The sequence below is a fragment of the Camarhynchus parvulus genome, chromosome 7 (genome assembly GCF_901933205.1).
Source record: "Camarhynchus parvulus chromosome 7, STF_HiC, whole genome shotgun sequence".
Taxonomy (NCBI): domain Eukaryota; kingdom Metazoa; phylum Chordata; class Aves; order Passeriformes; family Thraupidae; genus Camarhynchus; species Camarhynchus parvulus.
Window position 1 is genome coordinate 31,560,584 of NC_044577.1, and position 21,465 is coordinate 31,582,048.

The 21,465-nt window shown below is 41.1% G+C and overlaps 2 protein-coding genes across 2 annotated transcripts in view; both read right to left on the reverse strand.

The window, feature by feature from the left end:
• Positions 1-41: 41 nt before the first annotated feature.
• MCM6 (minichromosome maintenance complex component 6) lies at positions 42-13,364 on the reverse strand. Its single transcript, XM_030952545.1, has 17 exons — positions 13,197-13,364; positions 12,266-12,412; positions 11,595-11,705; positions 10,867-11,116; positions 10,058-10,223; positions 9,833-9,978; positions 8,799-8,949; positions 8,256-8,397; positions 7,868-8,009; positions 7,623-7,730; positions 6,904-7,059; positions 5,736-5,864; positions 4,715-4,876; positions 3,502-3,637; positions 3,076-3,243; positions 2,052-2,191; positions 42-1,424 (listed from the first exon to the last, which is right to left on the reverse strand). The coding sequence occupies exons 1-17, from the start codon at positions 13,307-13,309 to the stop codon at positions 1,311-1,313; spliced, it is 2,481 nt and encodes an 826-aa protein (XP_030808405.1). The 5' UTR covers positions 13,310-13,364; the 3' UTR covers positions 42-1,310.
• A 4,057-nt stretch (positions 13,365-17,421) lies between these two features.
• DARS1 (aspartyl-tRNA synthetase 1) overlaps positions 17,422-21,465 on the reverse strand; it is a 36,782-nt gene continuing 32,738 nt past the window's right edge. Inside the window, exons 12-16 of the mRNA XM_030952091.1 lie at positions 20,598-20,640; positions 19,873-19,953; positions 19,274-19,385; positions 18,809-18,880; positions 17,422-18,056 (exon numbers count right to left, since the gene is read on the reverse strand). Of these exons, the coding sequence (XP_030807951.1) occupies positions 17,965-18,056; positions 18,809-18,880; positions 19,274-19,385; positions 19,873-19,953; positions 20,598-20,640 (400 nt within the window). The 3' untranslated portion in view covers positions 17,422-17,964. The remainder of the gene's footprint in view (positions 18,057-18,808; positions 18,881-19,273; positions 19,386-19,872; positions 19,954-20,597; positions 20,641-21,465) is intronic.

The following is a 21,465-nucleotide window of genomic DNA, read 5'->3' on the forward strand; positions in this document are numbered from 1 at the left end:
TTATTTTGAAAGCAAAGGAACAATACAGAATAACATGAAAGTATTGTTGCAGATGAGTGGCTATTTTTAATGAAATGTAGAATTTGCCAAAATGTAGTTTATGAAAGAAATGAGTGAAGAAGCTACTGCAGTTGGAGTTAGTGCCCAATGATGGGGTAGTGCTGATGACAAATATTTATTATTCCCTCTACTCCTTAAATAGAACTGTTATTTTTAATGACATGCTTAGTTAGACCAAGGTGTAACTCTTGAAAGCTGGGAGAGATTAACAGGAAAAGAATACTGTCTTACAAACCAGCTCCATTTCTGAGCCTCCCTCAGAAACAGTTATTTCACACTATTTCTAAATAAAATATATAACTTTGATCTCTTTCATGCATTACAAATGTTTCAGAGGTGCTGGTATCCAGGAAACAAGACAAATATTCAGGTATTTTAAATTCTTAATAGATAATTTAATAATCGTGTAGTTTACAGTAAAAAAATTTGAGAGTAGAAATTCAAGCAAAGTTTTCTTATAGAAAGATCCTCAAATAGGTTTACAAATATAGTCTTAAAAATCCCTCACAAATGGTGGCAGTTTTAAATTCACTTACAAGTCAAGACATTCATCAAGGTAGGGGTTTCTGCCCTGCTGACTTAAAGCCTTGCTTTGGGCTTGGTTATTTGCTATTTTCTACTTGATATATGCAACAGGAGCCTGCACATCTTTAGTCCATCTAAAAAGAAAGAGAAGCAATCAGTTTCTCATTGTCTATTACAGGAAGTTAAAAAAAACTTCTTAAAAAAGAGCATCACTCATCCAGGAAATTTAGTCTTCCTTAAGACACTAAACATTTAGATCACTATTTTTTTCAGCCTCAAGTGACAGGCATAGAAAACAGCAATCTCATGTGTGAGTAACAACAAACCCACCCCCAAACATTTAATGAGCTTTTATTTATGTTAATAAGAAAAACAGTAAAAACCTATAGCATAAAATGCCTACTCAAGAAGAACAATGTAAAATTAATCTTTTTTAAAATAGAAACATCTACATAGCTTGATGATGAAAAAAGCTATTGGATGATTCTCCTCTGCATCCAGATGATGGCACTGAAATTCAGAGCTAACAGTGGAACTAATACATGTGTGTGATGTCTTTAAAAGCTTTCCAGGTGTGCTCAGTGTAAATGAGAAATCACATATTACTGACCACACTCTGGCACAGTCATAGGAATTTAAGGAACTAGCCACACAGCAACCCCTGCAAGAAAAGAATGCATTTTCCAGCTTGTAGCCAGTGAGCTCTACAATGCCATTCTCAGCCCTCAGTCCTCCAGCAGATAGTTGGGGTTGACAACCAGGTATGGATCATCATCAAAAGTCTCCTCCTCTCTGGATCCTCTCAGTCCTGACTGGGACAGTTCGATCAGAATGTGGTCCTGCAACACACAAAGAGTTGTGTTAAAACAAGGACAGAGAGGTTTGTTTGTACTCTTTGAAAGGCATTTTTATATTGGTAGGACCTCTTATTAATTACTTAACCCTTTTAATTGTGAACTCCCTCTAAGAGATTCTTAAAAACAGCATTCAGGGAAATCACTCCTATGTTGTATTCTTTCTGGGAACTTTCCAGCCTAGTGCTTTCCAGTGTAATGGTTTTGTGTCTTTAGAAGTGAAAACTAATTTATTTTGTCATACTTTTTCCTCCAAAATGCCCTTGTACCCCTCTGACTTAAGGCTATCCACTGAATACAAGAGTTAATTGTATTTTTGTATCCTAATGTATAACAATACTATAGAAATACAGAAAAATATTACACTTCTATAGTGACTGAGTATAGCACTTTGAACGTTTACTTATACACATCTCTAATTTATTTCAATGTTTTTTTCTGTAATAGGTGTTAAATAAAGAAGGCATTTATACTGTATCAATCAATGGAAGAACAAAACAGATTTCTCCAAACAGGAATGTATTCTATTAAAAATGAAACATTTCAATAGATAAGTTACAACCCTATATAAGTCAAAACCCTTTTTCACTATGCACACATCTCTATACATACATAATGTGTAAGTCGGTGAATGACTCTCTCTATGATCTTCTTTTTATTAATTAGTTCTTCTTCAGATTCGATTTCAGATTCAATTTCCTTTAGATACCAATTAATAAGTTCACTCCTCTTTAGTGCTGCATCGTCCTCTTCTGCAGAAAAAATAACTTGCATAAACACAGCAGCAGTAAACTACCACTCAAACCATAGGAGAAAAGGATTTACACATTAACATTCGCAATGCTGAAGAGAGAAACATACTTTTAAAAATGTTTAGGAAAGGTCAGACGTAAGGGTTTTTTTCTTAAAGCACCATATTTTGCACAGGAGGGTGCTGTGTCATGGTTTAATTGGAGATAATTAGATTGAGAATGGAAGCTTTTGGTTCTATGCTTTCAATTCGCTTCCAAATCCCATCAGCCTTCAGCTTCAAGAAAAACCAGTCACAAGGACTAATACACCTTTCCTCTAAGTAAGGGCTAAAGAAAAACCACTGTCACACAAAGCCAGGAGTCATCCTTCTTACATGTACTCACATTTGAACAGACACTGTCATCTCCACACCCTTCCAAAAGCTTTGCAGCTTTAGTATCTGCCATGAGACAACTGTTGCATTTCACTGCAGGAGTAGCCTCATGGCAACTGAAATATTTTAGCTTCTGAAGAACTTATCTAGCCATTTGTTTAAGACAGGCTGTGGTTGTTGGCATGCATTAAAGCTCCTGCTCCAGTTTTCACTGCTGCAGATTCTTCTAGCTTGGCTACACCATTGTGTACTACGAATCCTCTTCCTGCTCTCCTCTGCTGACATGCTGCTCAGCTTAATAGGTTTTGATAAATGACTAAGGTAACAGAGCTAGAAATTCCAGGAAGTCCTATTTCCATCACCAGATGTACTGTCACATGAGCATGGTGTAGACCTGACCTGACAAGTTTGTTGTCTCAACAAGAGTGAAAATCCCATGTACAACATCAAGAGATGCAGTAACAATTGCTCCCTGAAGTCAGGGTCTGCCTTCTTTGCAGAAATTCTTACCTTCCTCTGCTTTCCTGAGGTGCAGCACCAGGAGATTAGAAATACGTCTGTACTCAGAGAAGCCCAGCCTGAGAGAAGCTTTGGGTGCGGCATCCTTGCTCACATCCTCAGAATGGCCATTGATCCCATTCACAAGACCATTGACCCCAGCTGGAGCTTCTGCCTCACCTGTTTGGACACATGCCCACGTTTAAAGCTGCAATATTTTTTAGCTATTTAATACTCTGAGCCACTGAAAAGCCTTTGGTGACCAACCAGATGAGTTGCTGAAAGAGGCTGAAGAAGCAAGAGAGTTAAGAACAGGAGCCCAGATTTCTAGAGCTCATTAGATGAGAAACTGAAGAGAAGCAAGCACATGCTCAATTCAAGGTAAACTGTAAAGACTGGAAGGACTTTCCCCTTTGAAAAATAATATAAGTAATTTACCATTGACTCCATCTTGGTCCTCTTGATCCTCTACTTGCTGTTCATCATCTTGGTCTAAATTGACATCAGGAGTCTCAACTCTAATGATGGACTTATTTAAAAGCCTGAAAGCTTCCTTCACATGTTTTGGGTGAACCTCAGGAAGATTTGAAAAAAACAGATATTAAATAGGCACAGGAGCGCTTCTTGTTTTCAAACAGCTTCACAGACTCATCTCTGATTCTGACAAAGGGATTTTCTACACATCTCAGCTGATTAATCCCAAGCAGTAAATACTCTGCAAGCTAAATTATATCCCACTACAAGTACTCCAAGGTCATGCAAGGTTATGGAGGGAAAAGCAGCCTGATTAATCTTTCAGGATTTAGCAATCATGTGGAGTCGATAAATTTTTTACTAAGCAAAAAACATTTGGGAGAAAGATCAGTGGAGCAAGAAACATGAAAGAAATGGGTCTGAACAAAGACAATATGAAAGAAAGAGAGATGTAATTAATGATACTCTCCTCCAGAACTGAAAAGCAAAAACCAGAAAAATCATCTGTAGCTGAGCCATAACCTAAGAGCTATCTGTTTCTTTATAAGCTGAATTTCATTTAAAAGAAACCAAAGGGTGCCCCTTACACAACCAGCAAGCAGGGTTCCATCCCTGCATGTGTCATATAACCTCTAATTGACATTTCAAAAGGCCTGCTGGGTTTGAAAGCAAGGACTAGAGGGGCAGTAATCACACTACAGTTAACAGCCAGAACAATGTGCTTTTCAGCAGTGGCTGATGTGAGCAGGAGCTCAGATCACACATACAGCTACTCTTGGGGAGGTCCAGATACTTTGGTGAACTTTGGCTTTTCAGATTGCAAACGGAAGAGAGCCAAGAGACTACAAACTGTGAAAGATCAGGAAAGAAACTTCCAACAGCCATGGTTGACAGTAGTTGGTGACTGTCATGATTTGAAAGGTAGGAGGCTGAGTGCTGACACAGCTGTGATACAAAAATCATGCAAGCTCTCAGTCTGGAATAGCTGACATTCATTTTAGAAGTCATCCCTTAAAAACAGTGTTGCTGGCATATAGACTCAGACTGAGTACGACCACGACTCAAGCTCTCCTCCTCACCCACAGGACTATGTTCAATATCACAGTCAAACAGCAAATGCACAACTCCCCCACAATTCCATGAACATTTACCCAGACCTCCATCAGGCCCCTGATACCTCATCACAGCAGTGCATGCGGGCCATGGCCTCAGACAGGCGGATCATGCTCTCCAGCTGCCTCACTGTGATCCTCCAGGATGACTTGGTCACTCCAGAGCCATCGCGCTGCCGCAGCCGCTTGTACTGCTCCACTATGAAGTCCTCAGACTCCTTGGATATCTGTGTGCCATCAAACAGAGTGCCAGGAGTTCCAGTGGTCAGAGTATTAAAGCTTTTTCTTCTTGCATTAGATTGGAAGTGCAGAGCCTTTGCTGTACTGGCTGCTGCTTTCATCTGAAATATTCTATGCTATGCACATACTCTACAGAAGTATAATGGCAATCACATTATGTTGAAATTGTGTTGTAATAATGATTAAACCTATCAATGACAATGACATTACAGCAAGTACATAGCTGCATTAACCATTTTAGAGCAGATTTTTTAATCATTTCTATTTTTCTCTTCTACTGAGTTGTTTCCAGACATAATTAATGTCTGTCCCTACTAGATTGTTCTGTTTATAGACTTATGAAAAATCCAACACACAGCCCTTCCAAGTTGCTACTTGGATAGACCCAAAAAAATCTGTAGTTAGACCAGTTTCCCATGTTCAGTATTTTACCAAAAAGCAAAGAAATAGAGGCACAATACCCTTTTAAAATAAAGACATAAACTGATTAAGCAGTAAGCCAATATTAACTACAAAAAACTCTGCAGCAGCCATGTTGAATAACCCATGCCTGTGAGGTATGAGAAGGCCATGAAGTCATCCCTCAATTGTTCTACACAAAGGTTAAGAACTGCCATGAAGTATAAGAATCTCAGCTGGGCTGACTGGATTTCTGGAGTTTAGGAGAACCAGGTTCCAAAATACACTCTGTTTCTAGGTAATAACCTGAGTTTATGGCTCCTTCCTTGAAAAACACAACCCCAAGTGTCTTGATGTTTGTTAGAGAAAAGCCTACTGCAGAGCAACTGTTCCCTTGGACCTCCTCAGACAGAACAACTGTTCCACAGTTTTAAGAAGTAAAATTACCTTTGGTTTAAACTGTCTTGCAAACTGCAGATACCTTCTGATATCATCCAAGGAATAGACACGGTCAACAGACTCCTCCACTCTGGAGTGCAGATCCACGATGCGCCGGGCAATGGCGTAATCTATCACCTGGGACATTGGGGCTGCGTCAGCATCGCTTGCACAGCGCCAGCCAAAGAGCAAAACAACACTTCTATTCTTCCTGCCCCTATTTACTTGTAATCCTCATGGCACAGCTACCCCTTTCCTTTCCAAACTCTCTCCCAGGAGGGCCAGGAAAATGCCCTGGGAAGGGCATTTAATACAAGGAAACATAGCAGAGGGGGGATAAAAGGCAGTTTTAGGATTTATAACCTCTTGGAACTCTCCTGGGTTACAAGTTAGCCGGAGAACAGGCAGAAAGCAGCACTTTGCAGTGTGGGAACTTCCTTCCTTTTCAGCCTGCTCTGTCTCTCTCATCAGTTCCTTCTCAATCAGATAATCACTATGAGCAGAACAGTGGCTGAACCAACATTAATCTCTGGATCTCATGCATTCCCAAGGCAAATGCCACATAGACAGGTGGCAGCAGTCTCAGCCTTAGTGACCAGCCATTTGTAAAAATGACTAATGGTGTTAAGTTTGCGGGTCAAACCACTACAGGATGAGAAGGCAGTATCCTTGTACTCAGCAGAGTGTGTTCAAATTTGTACTGCCAGCTTTTAGCTGCACAGGCAGAGCAGAAAAGCAGGAGCAAGACACTCCCATGAGATTTGCTTCACTCAAAGTTGCAGAGGGCCACCAAGATGGTCAGTGGGCAGGAGAACGTGAGGTATTAAGAGGCTAGAAGAGCAAGGTCTGTTCAGCTTGAAAGGAAAAGCAACTGCTTTACTGGCTAGCATAGATGTGATGAAGCCAAATAGTCCTTGGATAAGAGGCAACTCACATGAACTGAATCATGAGAAATTCTGATTAGATATAAAAGTTAGTATTTTCGAACACTAACAATGAGAGTTGTCACACATTGCAGGGGCCTGGAGAGACTGCAGAATCTCCGTCCTTGGAGGTACTCAAAACTCACCAGGTCAGGTCTTGGCAAACTGTTCTCAATGATCTGAGTGCAAGGTTAGACTAGAAACCTCCAGGGATCTTTTCTGACACAAACTATTCTATAATTCCTTAAAATTACCTCATTACACTCATCCACAAGGATGAAGAAGAGATCAAAGCGGGACATGATGGGAGCTGACAGGTTGATATTTTGTTTCAGTGACTTGGATCTGTCATAGCGGCCACCAACTGGGTTTGCTGCAGCCAAAATGGAGGTCCTGGCATTCAGAGTAGCCTGACAGCGGGAAAAAATAAATTTTAAAAATCTGTATCTGTGACCACTTCCTAAACCTACTCATGGCAACCCAAATGGGTTAGCATAGCACCTTTTAGGTGGAGTTCAACTCAGGTATTACAACAATCACCCCTCAAAAGCACCCAAACTCCACTAACAAGCCCCTTCTAACCAGGTCTCTGCCCCAAGACACAGTTTGATGATCAATATTGAAACATTGCCACACTCTTGCCAATAATACTGAAACAAGCCCTGAAAATTGCTTTTCACAAGATCCTGTTTTTCTACAAACACACACCGTTCTGTAACCATTTTTGGGGTTACTTCAAGGTTAGGCTTTTCCCATTTTCTGTTTCTTGTTCACTACTTTTTAATTCCCAGTAACATTTCTGACCTTCTTTGGGTATGTGCCACAAAAACTTTGCAACAAGTGATCTCTGTCCTGCCACAGTGAGGCAGCTGCAGAGGTTACCTGAAGATTTCACCTGCAGGTGAAGCCACATCAGTACACATAACAAACTGAGGTGATGCTACAGACTACACAGAGGAGTAGTGCAAGCTACCTTCACTCCAGCTTTGGTAATGGATATTGTCTGCTGTTCCATTGCCTCATGAATGGCTACTTGATCCCGCACCTCCATCTTGTCAAATTCATCAATGCAACAAACACCCTGCAGCAGAAAAATGAAAATAACTGACCCAGAATCAATCACTTATGAAACAAGCATCACTAAGACAATTTAGGGCTCTCTGTCATCAATCAAACTCGTTCTAGGGATGCAGGAACCTCTCGCCTTCCTAGACTCACGTTATCTGCCAGCATCAGTGCTCCAGCCTCAATGACAAATTCGTGGGACTCCTCATCTTTCACCACAGCCGCCGTCAGACCCGCGGCGCTGGAGGCTTTGCCACTGGTGTACACAGCACGGGGGCTGAACTCATCCACGTGCCTGTGGAAAAGAGGAATAAGACCTCCAGTTTTTAAATGTGCAATTAATTTGTATTTTTAATAGTCAACATCCTTTGAAAATATTTGGAAATTTGTATGTTGAGTTTGTTTTAGCCCTGCTCAAATACTTCACTCACATCCACACAATCTCTGGAAATATTCTCAAATATTTTACTTCCCTTTCCTACAATTAACACAGAAAAAGGCACAGTGCACATTGGACAATAGTTAAAGGTTTTAATCTTACTTTAGGAATTGACTCTTGGCTGTACTTGGATCACCAACAACACAGACATTGATGTCCCCACGCAGTGAAGTGCCTTCTGAAGTGGTCTTGGGAACTCCTCCAAAGAGCATCAGCAGGACCCCACGTTTTACTTCATCATTACCTGCCCCAGAAAAGACATTAAACTAAACATCAAAAAAACCACCACAATTTTCCTATTTAAAGAAATCCTCCATCCCGCCAGAATTTTAGAGCATTTGGACACTTCTGCTCAGAAATCACCTATTTGCTAAGCATCCACTAAAACCTGTAGGGATCAGTAGCAGAACACCTGACATCAAACCCAACCCTTTAGATTGGGCTTGCAGGCCATAATGATTAAACACCACAAATACTCAAAAAATAATTTTTCCTCTTCTAGCACAACCAGTGCTGAGGGGGAGTTTGTGGTAGCTGGCACAGGGCTTTCAACCTTTCCCAAAAACTACAGAGATAGCAAAAGGAATTAATTAATATTTACATAAGTGAAATCTTCCCTCTCTAAGGCCACAAATGGATTCCTACCATGGATAGTGGGGAAGAGGCTGGTGCACAGATTATGGTAGAGGTTCTTATCTTGGCTCATTTCAAAAACCTTTTCCCACTCTTTCACAGACATTTGGTTTTTAATGCTTTCTGCAGTCTGTTCTTCATCTCGGAGCTCTTTTCCACCAAACTAAAACAAGGAAATAAAACAGCATTAAAAGTAGTAACAGAGTCACTAATGAATGTGAGCACTGCAGACAGGTCACAAAAACTTGCTCTGAAATCTAGATGGAACACATTCTGAAAAACTGCCCTTAGGCTGAGTAACCTCATTACCTTATACCTTTAAAAACCAATACCCTATTTCCTAGCAGGCAAAATCAATGGTGTAACTTTAGTTAGTGAGAAAATCCCAAGTGGGTTGCTTGTACAGAGATTAAAAAAAGAGTAAAGCCAATATCACTTCCTTTGACTAAAATTGTCTTTGTAAGCATTCTTACATTAACTGGAACTTCCAAGGTCTTTTGATGCTCTGAAGTGGGGCCAGAAACTTCTACTCCCAGAACATACCAGATGCTCTTTTTATCCTATGTAATGGTGATGCTGTTAGCAGAATGATAGGTTACAGTACCACACTATGCCAAAACCCAGTTGGAGTTAGTATTACTCATATTGCAGTAACATCACAAGATGTCACTTGATAAACCAGAGGGAACAAAAAGGATCCCTGTCTTTCCTGCGACAAAATGCAGCAATAGGATTTCCTGGAAGAAAAGGAAATGCTGCAGAAATGGACAAAAGCTGAATGGAAATACATGTGCCAGTTAGCTGTTTAGAACAAACTGTAGCACTGACAAATAATCATATCTGTGAGAAATGCTATGAGCAACAAAGACAAGAGAATAACTTTGCTATGTAGATTCAACGAGAATACAAAGACAGTCAAACCAACGCAGAAAGGTGGCACACACGCACACTTAAAGCTTTACCCATTCCTGCTCCCTAATTTGAGGGAAAACCATACAGAACAAAAACCACCAACACCTTTCAATCTCTTTTCTCTGCAGACTCACCCGTGGGTTTGTGGGCGCCACGTAACAAGCCAGAAAGACGAGTTTATAGGAGAGCTCCCGGACGCCGAGGGCGCGCAGCCCCCGGATGCCTTCGGTTTCGTAGCCCTCTGTCCCCGTCACCCGCGAGCCGGTTTCTGCACGTAACCCTGCCAGGGAAACGGGAGTCAGGACAGCGGCTCCCAGCACGGGAAGGACGCCCCATGGAGGTTGTGAGTAGCAGCAAACCTGGTGTGGCAAGCTGGGATACGTCAGGCACGACAATCAGTGAGCCGGTGAAGTCACATTTGTCACCCGCCTGGGCGGATTCCACGGCCTCTGCGCGCAGGATCACCTCCAGGCTGCGTGGGATGCTGCCGCGTGGCAGCTCGCCCTGCGTCTCCTGGATGCGCACCTGGCACGGAGAGAAGCTTCAACACTGAGCACCTCACCAGGTCTCAAACTGCTTCCAAAGCTACACTGCTGACACGTGTGTGAAACAGCATCTGACTGCTGCCATCCACGTCAATCCCTCTCACAATAAAACACACAACCAAAAATCCCCTCACTAATCAGCATCTAAGGAGCCTTGGAGCAGCTACAAGGGCCAAGTGACAATTCTGAAAGGTAACTTGAAAATTTCAGTTAATGCCGCTGACATAAAATACAGCTGTGGGATGTGAAGTGTTGAGGATTTGTCAGAGTAAATCAACCTGGAAGAGCAACACACTGCAGATACCCATAAGCACCTCTTTTCATACTTGTACAAAGCAGCTACATCAGATGTGTTGGCAACATGAGACTAACTCTGGCTCAAATATGTGGGGTTTCAGTGGCTTACTAAGACAATAAATGTCACACCAAAAAACTAATAATTTCCTGTTCTTAAACATTAGTCTTCCAGAGATAGGAAGAAACCATTTGCATAAATTGCAATGCCTTTTCCTTAGTTTTTTTCTTGACATTGACAGAACAATTAACCATCTTCAATGCACAGAAGTACAAATAACACCTTCCAACTACCACAGGAACATCATTAGTTGTCATCACCCCTGTACCTTTTGGAAATCAACAAATCTTGATTTGTTTGTGTCCAGCAGGAATCTCCTTCTGTTGGCACAGACTGGGTTTCTGCAGATGTTTGGCTGGGTGTATTTGAACTGCTGCTCCACATCTTTGATCACTGTCTGGCAGTCGAGACACAGGAAGGTTCCACTGACCAGCTCTGGATGGACGGGGTGGGTACGAACCACCTGCCCACTGATGCGCAGCAAGGAGCCAATTTTTGCTGAAGTCAGTTCTCGAATTCTGTTTAATGCAGAAATTCACAAGGATTAAATTACTGAGTTGACAATTTTAGGCCCAGGGTACTAAGATACAATACAGTGTCACTGTGACTAAACAACTGCTGTAACAAACAAAAGAAACAAAACTTACTAGAATATATTCTCATTTTATGATTTTACACAAACTTTTTGATTAATACTAAAGGTCAAACATGCAAAAGTTACATCACTGGTACTTCAAAAGCAACACATGCTAATTTTTTTTTAACTAGAGAGGCTACACTTGTTTGTGACATATGATGAATTTAACTATCTGAGTGTGATTTACAATGAAAAACTGGGTCAAAAAACCTCCTGCACAAGATCAGGAAACTTTGTCACAACTGTACTGGCCATATACACATTTCACATTACATAACCAAAACATTTTCAGCATGTTTTGACATGTTTTTCCCTGGTAGTAAAACAGCAAAAGTTTCTGGAATTAATAATCATTTTACTTGTGTCTGGTAGGCAGGTCCTGGAATGCAACATAAAAATCCTTGTTTGCAGGAACATTTCCGTGGTCTCTGGCAAAAGCCTTTGTTGCTCGACACAGGTATGGATATACTCTGAAATATGGGAAAAAAAGTTCACATTTTAGAGAAGCTGTCAAAATGCCTTCTCTGCTTTAGATTACATTAGTGGCTTGTAACAGATTTCCAGGTTCTGGCTTTTAATCCTATGTTGTATAACCCAAAAAACACACAATAAATATGCTAAATGTGAGATCATTGCATAATAATGTTATTTGTACTATTGTTTGAAAATAGACTTTTCAAAGTCTCATTTTATGACTTTTATCCTTAAGAAATATATCTTCAAAATGAGTGACCAATTCAATAAGATATCACCACAGCATGACATTTTAGCGTTTATTCTGTATTCTCATACTGACTACCTACTTCTTTACCACAATAAATGCAATTATCTGGTTAACTCGTGGTTTCCAGAGAGGAATCCACTGAGAAATGTTCTAGCCCGTAAAAAAATAAAGTCTTAACTATTAGAGTTTTCAGGATGCAGAAAGAAGATAAGCCTCTTACTTTTTTACATAAAAGCAAGACATTATGGGCCTGAGACTCCAGCAGAACGCAGCTTTACCCGAAAAAAAACCCACTCTACATTTCACCTGTAAAACTCCTCCTGAATAGTGGTAGAGAGCTGCTGATTGAACTGCTCCAAATCTGCAAAGCTGACGATCAATGTGTTCCGCTCTGGCCGGATCAGCTCCTCAGCATCTCGCAGGTACTTGACCTCCCCATCGCTGTTCTGGAACCTGAAAGTGATGCAGGAAAACGCTTCACAATCACACAGCAGGCAGCAAGTGAATACTTCTGAGTTCAGGAGAAAAGACAGAGGAAAGGATCACTCACATTCAGGCATCTCACAGTCCCTTGCAAAGCCCTTTTCCAACAGTATTTCTTCTTCCACCCCCTTGCTATGTCTGCTCTATTCACACCCTAGCACAGACACACCGGATTTACATTTCATATAGCAGTAGAGTTGTCCCAGTGCCAGACAAAATTTTGTTTAAGGTTTAACAATGACTCTGCACCAGCAAACAACGTTTAGTTTCCCCCGGGTGATGTTAATAGTTTCCTTATTTGATGCGGATGGGCCCCTCAGGAGAAAAACGCAGGGAGCCAGATGTATTAATGTCTAACACCCAGGCTGTGGGACGAGTTTTCACTACAGCTGTGACAAAATTTTGTTAAAATGGATAAAATGCATCTAAAACCCCCATATAATTATAGAACAGTTTGGTTTAGAAGGGATTTTAAGATCGTTCGTCCTGCAATGGCAAGGACACCTTCCACTAGACAAGGCTGCCCAAAGCCACATCCAACCTGGCCTTGGATGCTTCCCAAGTTCTCTCTCTTCAGGTTCCTCCCGGCAGAGCCTGAGACCACAGCCGAGTTTTTCCAGCAGAACGCCAAGGGCAGGGGGCACAGGCCCTGACAGAATCTTGCCAAATGGCGGCCCCTCTGTGAGGCGCTGCCGGCCCGCCACCCGCTGCCGACCCTGTCCGCCCGCCGCCAGGCCCGGCCCCCGGCACTCACTCCTCTAGGAAGTCCAAGAACAACTTCTGGCACTTCTCGGCCACTTCATCGCGGACCTGCTGGTGCTGCGGCGCCGCGCCCGCACCCCCCACGGCCGCCACCGCCAGATCCATCCCGATCGCTGCCGCTGCCCCGGCCCGGTCCCACAGCGGTTCGCGCCACGCCGCGTACCACGTGGGCCGCGCGCCCGCCGCGCCGGCCAATCGGCGGCCGCTGTGCCTCAGGGCCCCGCCCGCCGCGGCCGTTTTCGCGCCAAAGGCGAGGGGCGGGCAGCGCCGAGGGCGGGCTCTGAGGAGGCGGCCGGGGCAGCGCCGGGCACCAGCGCCCCGCCCCGCCCCAAGCTGCGCCATCAGGGACTGCGAACGGGGCCGATGTGGGCTTGTCAGCGACCTGCTCACTGCTGCGGGCGGCTTAGAGCTGTGCCAGCGCAGCACAATGTTTCCCATTGAGAAATAGAGGCATAAAATGCTAAGGAGTTGTAAGGGACCTCAAAGATCATCTAGTCCCAACCCACCTCCCCCTCGACCGTGGAACTCAGGGCCTTACATCAACCTGGTCTTGAACCCTGTCAGGGATGAGGAATCCACAACTTCCCTGAGCAACCTGTTCCACTGTCTCCCTATGCTCACAGTGAAGAATTTCTTCCTTATATCTCACTTCGAGTCCCCTTTTTCAATGCATCATGATGTCCTCTCACTACAGTTCTTGACAAAGAATCTTCCCTGTAGCCCCTTAAAATACTGGAAGGTTGCTCTGAGTTCTCCACACAACCTTCTCCACTCCAGGCTCAACATCCCCAACTTTCTCAGCCTGTCTTTGCAGGTGAGGAGCTCCATTCCTTTTATCAACTTTATGGCCCTCTTGTAGACTTGCTCCAACAGTTTCGTGTCCTTCTTATGCTGCGGATGCCACAACCATAGGCCTGGAGGTGTCAGCTGTGAGCAGCTTCAGCACAGCAGCTGCAGTGAAGCTTCCACATGACATTGCTTTCCCCAGGAAGAAATCAGCCACGGTAGCTGAAGTTAAAATTGCTGTGGTGTGGCCAGGGCACCGCTAAGGAATCCCCAAGCCAGGGAATCCCCACAATGTAAGCAGGAGGCACTTGGGCAGCTGCTCACAGAGGAGATCCATGCCATGGAGCATGTCCAGCTTTGGAAGAACTGGCCCAGGTGGAAAGGGTGTAAACTATGCCAGGTGAGGGTCTGGACACAGTCTGGACACTTGGCTCCTCACTGGCACCACTGCAGGATGGCTGAAGGCAACATTTGCCAAGCGGTGCCATGGCTGACAGCCATTCCCGAATGGCAGCTGCTGGCACACTGCGCCTGCCAGCAGGAACCGCTTCAACATCTATGAAAAATTGCTTACAATTGCTCTGCCACCTGCAAAGTCATTAATCTCTGCCTAAACTGGGAATTTTGCTGTAATTACAGCAGTTAAGGGCTCTTTCTCAGTTTTGAAACCCTTTCAGAAGTGCCAGCAGCAGCAGCCTCCCGCAGCAGTGTTTCTTCATTTTATGGTGCACTTGCCATATAATGAACAGAGACTTAACTGCAAAACAGTAAAGAAAGTAAGAGATTGTAGAACTAACTTGGTATTTTTAAAAACACTTGGAAGTAAATTCCATTTCTTGTGAGGTAACACTAGGAAAAATGCACCCAAGTTGGTTGTGAGGTTTATTTTAGAAGAAATAATCCATACTAGATGATTTCTCTCTCTCAGAAAAGAATCTACAGTTAGCCAAAGAAGAAACAGTAAATAATTAAAATATGTTTGGGGAAGTTTCTGGAGCCCCAGTGTGAACCAGAGTCCAGGGCAGCCATATGGTGTTCCACAATGGATATAGTCAAGGCATTCTCCTCCATCCTTTACTTTCACATGGAGTGGTGTCCAATATGCCTGGAATTGACAGGCACCGGGTGAAAGCACCAAGTTTTCCTGCTTTTTTTCTTCCCTTCCTCCTGCCCTGGCCCACTGGGCAAGGAGCAAGCAGCTGTGAGGTGCTGCCCACCAGGGTTATCCCAGCAGGTGTGGGCAGCCATGGGGAGCCAGGCCTGCATTTGGCTGCCAAAAGAACAGCCTGAGTCCTCTTTCCCACTGGGCAGAATCAGACAGCTCAGTGAACACAGATGGGTTTTCAGAGGGAAATGGTGCAGCTAAACTTCAGAAGAAAACTGAAGCTTTGTGTTTGCTCTGAGCAGACTCTCTGGCTACCCTACACAATATGCTTTATAGTTCCTTAAAAAACTTCACTACTGTAATTGCCATCTATATATAATGAAAGTAAAACAAAACCAAAACCATTTTACCTGGTGAAGAGGCAGCAGCAATGTGGACTCCTTGTAAACAGGTAAACTTCCTGCAAGTTACTGGAAATAAAGGACAGTACATGTTTTACTTTTCCAGAACAGTTGCAGCAGACTTGAAACCTATCAAACACCATAAAGGTCTTCTAGACCTTTATTATTTGCAGGGTTTCAAACTAAGTTCTAGCACTGTGCAGCTCCCACTAAAGTATCCTGTTAAGATGACATTCAGGACAAATGCATTTTGTATTTTGATTTATGATCATAATTATTTTCTGTTAGCTAAGAAAGGCTGCATGAATAGATTGAGCAGACAAAGGAATCAGGGCCTCCATCCGAATTCTTGTTCTTGTGCAGTTACTGTGAATAAATGAAGGTACAGCATGAGTTTGAGTAACTCCTAAAAGAATTGGTAAAAGCACAGTTGTTACGGGCATGTATGCACAAAACTTGCTGCCAAATCTAGAGCAAGAAACAGCACCCAAGATACTTTTTTTGTAGACAGGAAATTTAGTCTGTAATTTTGCTCCTGGTTAGAAAAATGTACATCCAAAGTGGAATATATTACCAGTTCTGTATGAACAAAGGTAATTAAATTAAATTCATTCCAGTTGGCTTAGCTAAATAAACAAGTTTTGAAACTTGGATTCATCAGTAGTAAGTCTGTGACAATGAGCTGTGTCTATAATCCACTTAGCTTTGCAAAGTGTACAACTGGTTACAGTGTAAGATTTTCAAGTTAATAATTTGGGGAAGATTCCACAGTAAATTAATTATAACAAACTCATAAGCAAAGCTGCTAAGTGTTATTCCTTGAATTGTGTGACTTCTAAATAAAGTTTAACTTTTACATTTCCAGTACTTTACCTGACTGACCTTTAGTATGATTGTTTTCTAATGGAGAACTCTTGTCATAAGACATTAAAATTAAGTCTTGTTCAATGGCAGCTGCAAAGATGATTTGCCCTTTTGTGAAACTCTACACAATTCATACACAGCCTCACTGACCTTTCTGTAGCATAACCAATGTGACTTCACTGACTTTTAAAAATCAAGGTAGCAACAATAACACAGACTATCCACATTGTACCTCCTACTGAAAGCTTGATCATATAAAATGTTAAACAAAAATTAGGTCAGGAATTACAAATATGTATGAATATTAGAACAACTATTGCAGTACCCAAGTCAGGATTTTAATCTTTTGCTCTTTGGTAGCAACACTTACAAAATGTTTTAAATTTGAAAACTAACTCTCAGATGCAGTCTACAAAAGGAAGTTTCAGATTCACTGGTGCCTCTCCAAATGCAGGGAACATTCTCTGGCTTGGGAGGAGGAGGATGACAAGAAATAGCTTTGTGCACTGCTGCAAATTGAGGAGTTCAAGTAAGTGAATAATCTGAGAAAAAGTGTATCTAGAAAGAATTTCAGAAGTACTCTGACTTACAGAAACACTCAATTATCTTTAAGTGTACAAAGTTGGGGCATTCACAGCATTTATAAATTAAAAAAAAAACCACCCTGAAATATACTGGCTTACATAATTTAGAGGTTTTTTCCTTGGTAAAAGATGCATGAAATCTTTGTTTTGTTTGTTATATCAGAGGCTGGATCAGGCAGGAAAACATATGACTTGCTCTCTACCCATTTTTTTTCTAAGAATATTATATATCCTTTGTGTATTCCATAAGAATGTGTAAACTTGCAACCATTCTCAAATAGTTACATAAAATAAACACCAGGCCTATGGCTTTTGCCTATGGCTTTTATACAACTTTCAAAAAAATGGGGAGAAAACAGAAAATAAATATAAACTTTAGACAGTTATTACATAGGTAAAAAAAAGGCAACCAAAAAAAGCCTTATTGAATGATTATTTTGTGAGGCTACAAAGCAAGAACCCAGACAGGTTTGTATCTAATTTACTTTGAGAGCTTTATTTCAACCTATTTTAACAACTTCTTATGAAGATTTCTTGTTAAGAACGTTCTCACCTGCTTCCCTACCTGACACTCATGTAAATTATCAAGTGGCTGATCTCTCCAGATTTTTTAATTGCAAGCATCCAGTCACTTTATCTTGGAGCCAGTACTTCAGAATACTCAATCTTGCTGACATAAGTGAAAAATGCAAAATGGTTATTGCATAATTTATTAAAATGTTTAGAAAAATGATACAATTTGATGTGGCACTAAAATACTAATTCAAAGTATCCCATTTTCATTAAAAATGTGTAGTTGCCAATACAAAGAGTCTTGATCTGTTAAAATATTTCCCTTTAAATAAACAAACTAAGGATAAAAAAAAATTACTGTGGCACTTAATAAAGGAGAATTTTGTTTTTAATTGCATATCATAATGCTCAAATCAATCAATACACGTTCAGCAGCAGCAGGGGCTATGCCTGCAGTCAGATCCTATTTGCAGGGCAGAGCATTCCCAACTCTCAGAGCAGCTCCTGTCAGGGCGTCAGGCGTTTGGGGTCCCTCGGGAACATGGAGGTCTGGCGGACGTTGTGCAGCCCCAGGTACAGCATGGTCACCCTCTCCAGCCCTACAGCAAATGAAAACAGCCCATCAGCACCATCAGTCTTTGTTCAAAACTCCCAAAGGAGCTGCAGGTCCTTCCCAGCTGGAGCCAGCCTCACACAGCAGTGTGAGCACAGCCCATCAGGCAGGCACTTCCTAGTCCTTGGGGCTATAAGCACCCCAGCCATGATAGGTGGAACCCAGATGCACATTTGTTTTTCCACACAGATCCTATGTTAAGGTTTCCACCTGGAACAGCCTGAATCATCTACTCTGAAGAAAAGATGCAGCTTCAGCTTCCTTTACGTCATTCTGACTGCCCTAAATTATTTTAAATTACCTGCAAATGTTGCATGATCCCAAACAGATGAAGAAGCAATCACTGATTTCTCCTCACTGCAAAACACCTTTATCAAATACACAGAGACCAGTGGCTGCTGGTATGATGGTGACTTTGATAATTCCATACATAATACACTATTTTTTTGCTTCCTTAAATTTTCCTCAGAGGTCAGACTTGAAAGTGATGTGCCTGGCTAGTGATCACTTTTTGTTGTGATCACCTTCTTTTTAAACTCACCAGACTGTGCTGTCAGTATTTTGCCTATTTATTTTATGACGATCTTTCAATTTGAACTTCTCTCCTTAAATTCTCCAGGATAAACAGCCCCACAAATAGTGACCTAACAAGGTCACTACTCAGAATTTTATACTGAGCTCTGCTTGGGACTGAGCAATTTAAGTTAAGCTCAAGCTAAACAAAAACCACATACTTACCTATTCCACCACCTGCGTGTGGAGGTGCACCAAACCGAAAGGAGTCAATATAAGCCTTTATTTTCTCCAAATCTAGAAAAGAAAAATATTGGTTTCTCACCTGCTCAATGAACCCCAAGCCAAACAGACAAGTCAATGCAGGACTAAAATAACAACAAAAAAATTACAAACTAACAGTGGGATTTTACTCACTGAACATGTAAATTGTCCAGAGCTATATAGAATTTATAACTGTAACAGTTTTATTATACAATATTATTAATAACTATTCAACAAGGTGTTGGTGGAAGACTCACTAGTTTCCTAATACGTCACTGTAGATGGTTAAACAGAATTAGATGTATTAACAGTAAGACTGAAACAGAACTCTGATTTTACCACTCATATAACAAATTCTGTCCCAAATTCTTCCTCTAAAGGACACAAATCAAGTCAGGACTTATGTTCTTTTAAATTGCTTGTTACCAATGCCATGATGCTTGGCTCTTTCTGTCAGCAGCTGGGGGTCATGAATCCTCTGAGCTCCAGACAAGATCTCTTCCCCTCTCATGAACATGTCATACGAGTTAGAGGTTTTCTGGAAACACAAAAAGGAGTTTATTTCATACCTACAGTTCCATAGTTTGCGAATATTTACATCTCAACAACTTAATTTTCTGATATCCAAAGCTGTAAAAAAAGCCAATTTTCGACAAAAGTGTCTGCTGCCCTGGAAGAACATTTTTGCCAATTTTTGGTGATGGCAGCAGTGTTTGACCATGGAGATCCCTCCATAAAACTCTCCCAATTTTTGTTCATTTTTTTGTGGTATGCTTGCAGCAGTGAGGAGTAACTGAAAACATTTGACAACATGTAACCCTGACCTGACCTTGTTATCATAATTTTAATTAGAGCAAGGCTGGAACTAAATGATCTTTAAGATCCCTTCCAACCCACACCATTCAATGATTTTGTGGTCATATTAATACACTTTATCTGTATTGTCAAATTATTGCTACATGGAATAATTTAAACTAAAAAAAAAAGAAAAAATCTCATTGAGAACATCAAGAAATTTTACTTACAGGGTTGGCTGGGTCTGGCATTGTATAAAAAGGCCTCACAGCAAGAGGATATTTGTCAAGAATATAGAAGTCTGTGTCGTACTGCATAAGTAATTTAGAATAGTTAGTACAAGAGAAAACTACATAAAAAACAAATTACAAGAGAAAGATAGAACCAATAAATCTTTGAAATAAAATTAAAACAAATTTCCCAATAGCTTCCCACAATATAGTCTGAGTTATCAATAAAAGTGGTGCATTCTTTCTCAGGTTTTCAACACTATTTCTAGTGTAAGCTTACAAATGCTGAACAGTAAAATGTGTTGCTGTAACACATTTTGCTGTAACACAATGTGGGGTTTTCCCCCCAAAGGTCTCATCTTCTCCTACAGATTTTGTTAGAATCGGGTTTGCTTTTTTTTGAAAGTCTCCTAAGAAGTGGCTTTGGAACATACTAGCCTGTTTGGTGTCCTCAGTATAACATATGATAGAAATATATTAAATATAAAAGATTGAAAATTATTTGAAACAGCTTATTAATGACAAAGACAAAACTGACAGTAGATGAAATACACAGCACCAAAATGGGAATGCAATCAATTAAAAAATGGTAATCACCAACTCTTCACAACTTCTGCATGTTCTGAGGTACTGTTTACATGTAGGTATTTACACCAACCCTATGACTCCACAGTATCAGGTTTCAGATTCAGTGACAAATTTATTTACTCTAAAATAATTGTTACCTTTTCCTTTACCAGGCGTCCCAGGAGCTTTTCATTAGGTGTGCTGAAAAAGATTATCATCATTAAAATGAAGTCATTTGAACTTGTACTGATGATATACTTCACAAAGCCCAAAAGATTACAAGCTACAGAGCTGCTGCACCCTGAGCCTTAGAAAATCTAGTACTTGTTTCTGACTGTTTTGGGTTGTGCACACAGAAATTGCAAAATAAAGTATATTTATTTGTTTCTAAATACTTGGTATTGGTCCTAGAAATCCTGTAAATTAACTGACACCTAAAAATATTCTTGCAGTCAATGTAACTTCTTCCTAGTTAACATATTCTGATTCCTAAGAACTGTGTACTCTATTTCCTATTGCCATACATCTTGTGTATGACACAGTAAGTGAGAACCACATGAACACTTGTTGAGGAAATTATTTTCCTCCACCAAACTCTTAGAATGGAAACTGTATTTGATGCACAGATCATTTAATTTAACATCACACGGTGCCCTAATGGTCCTGGATATATTATGGAGAAGAACAGAAATGTTTCAATTCATTAAATGTCTTTAGTATAGTTTACATATAAACTGCTAATTAAACCATCTCTCAGTAAAACAATGGGAAATCATCAAGATTGTTTAAAAATTTTCCTGAGAGGAGGAAAGAAGAAATGGAAAGGTGTTACTGAAAAGAAAGACCTTAAGGCAGCAGCATCTTTTTGTTTAATCCTATTCAAAGACATGACAATTCATGTGAAGGACTGCAATTGCTGGACAAACAAAGACTTCTCTTCCTTAGAAGGTGCAAGTTGCTCTCACTTTATGTCGTCAGTTATTTTCTGTCAGATTTCAGAGACCTATAGTCTACCTTAAAAGAAAC

What these genes read in the sequence shown, in the direction of transcription:
- MCM6 (XM_030952545.1), bottom strand. Translation starts at nt 13,309, where the DNA reads ATGGATCTGGCGGTGGCGGCCGTGGGGGGTGCGGGCGCGGCGCCGCAG. An exon ending in ATCCCAGCTTGCCACACCAG is followed by an intron (nt 9,979 to 10,057) that starts GTTTGCTGCTAC and finishes TTTCCCTGGCAG; the next exon opens with GGTTACGTGCAGAAACCGGC. An exon ending in CACTGATGCTGGCAGATAAC is followed by an intron (nt 7,731 to 7,867) that starts GTGAGTCTAGGA and finishes TTTCTGCTGCAG; the next exon opens with GGTGTTTGTTGCATTGATGA.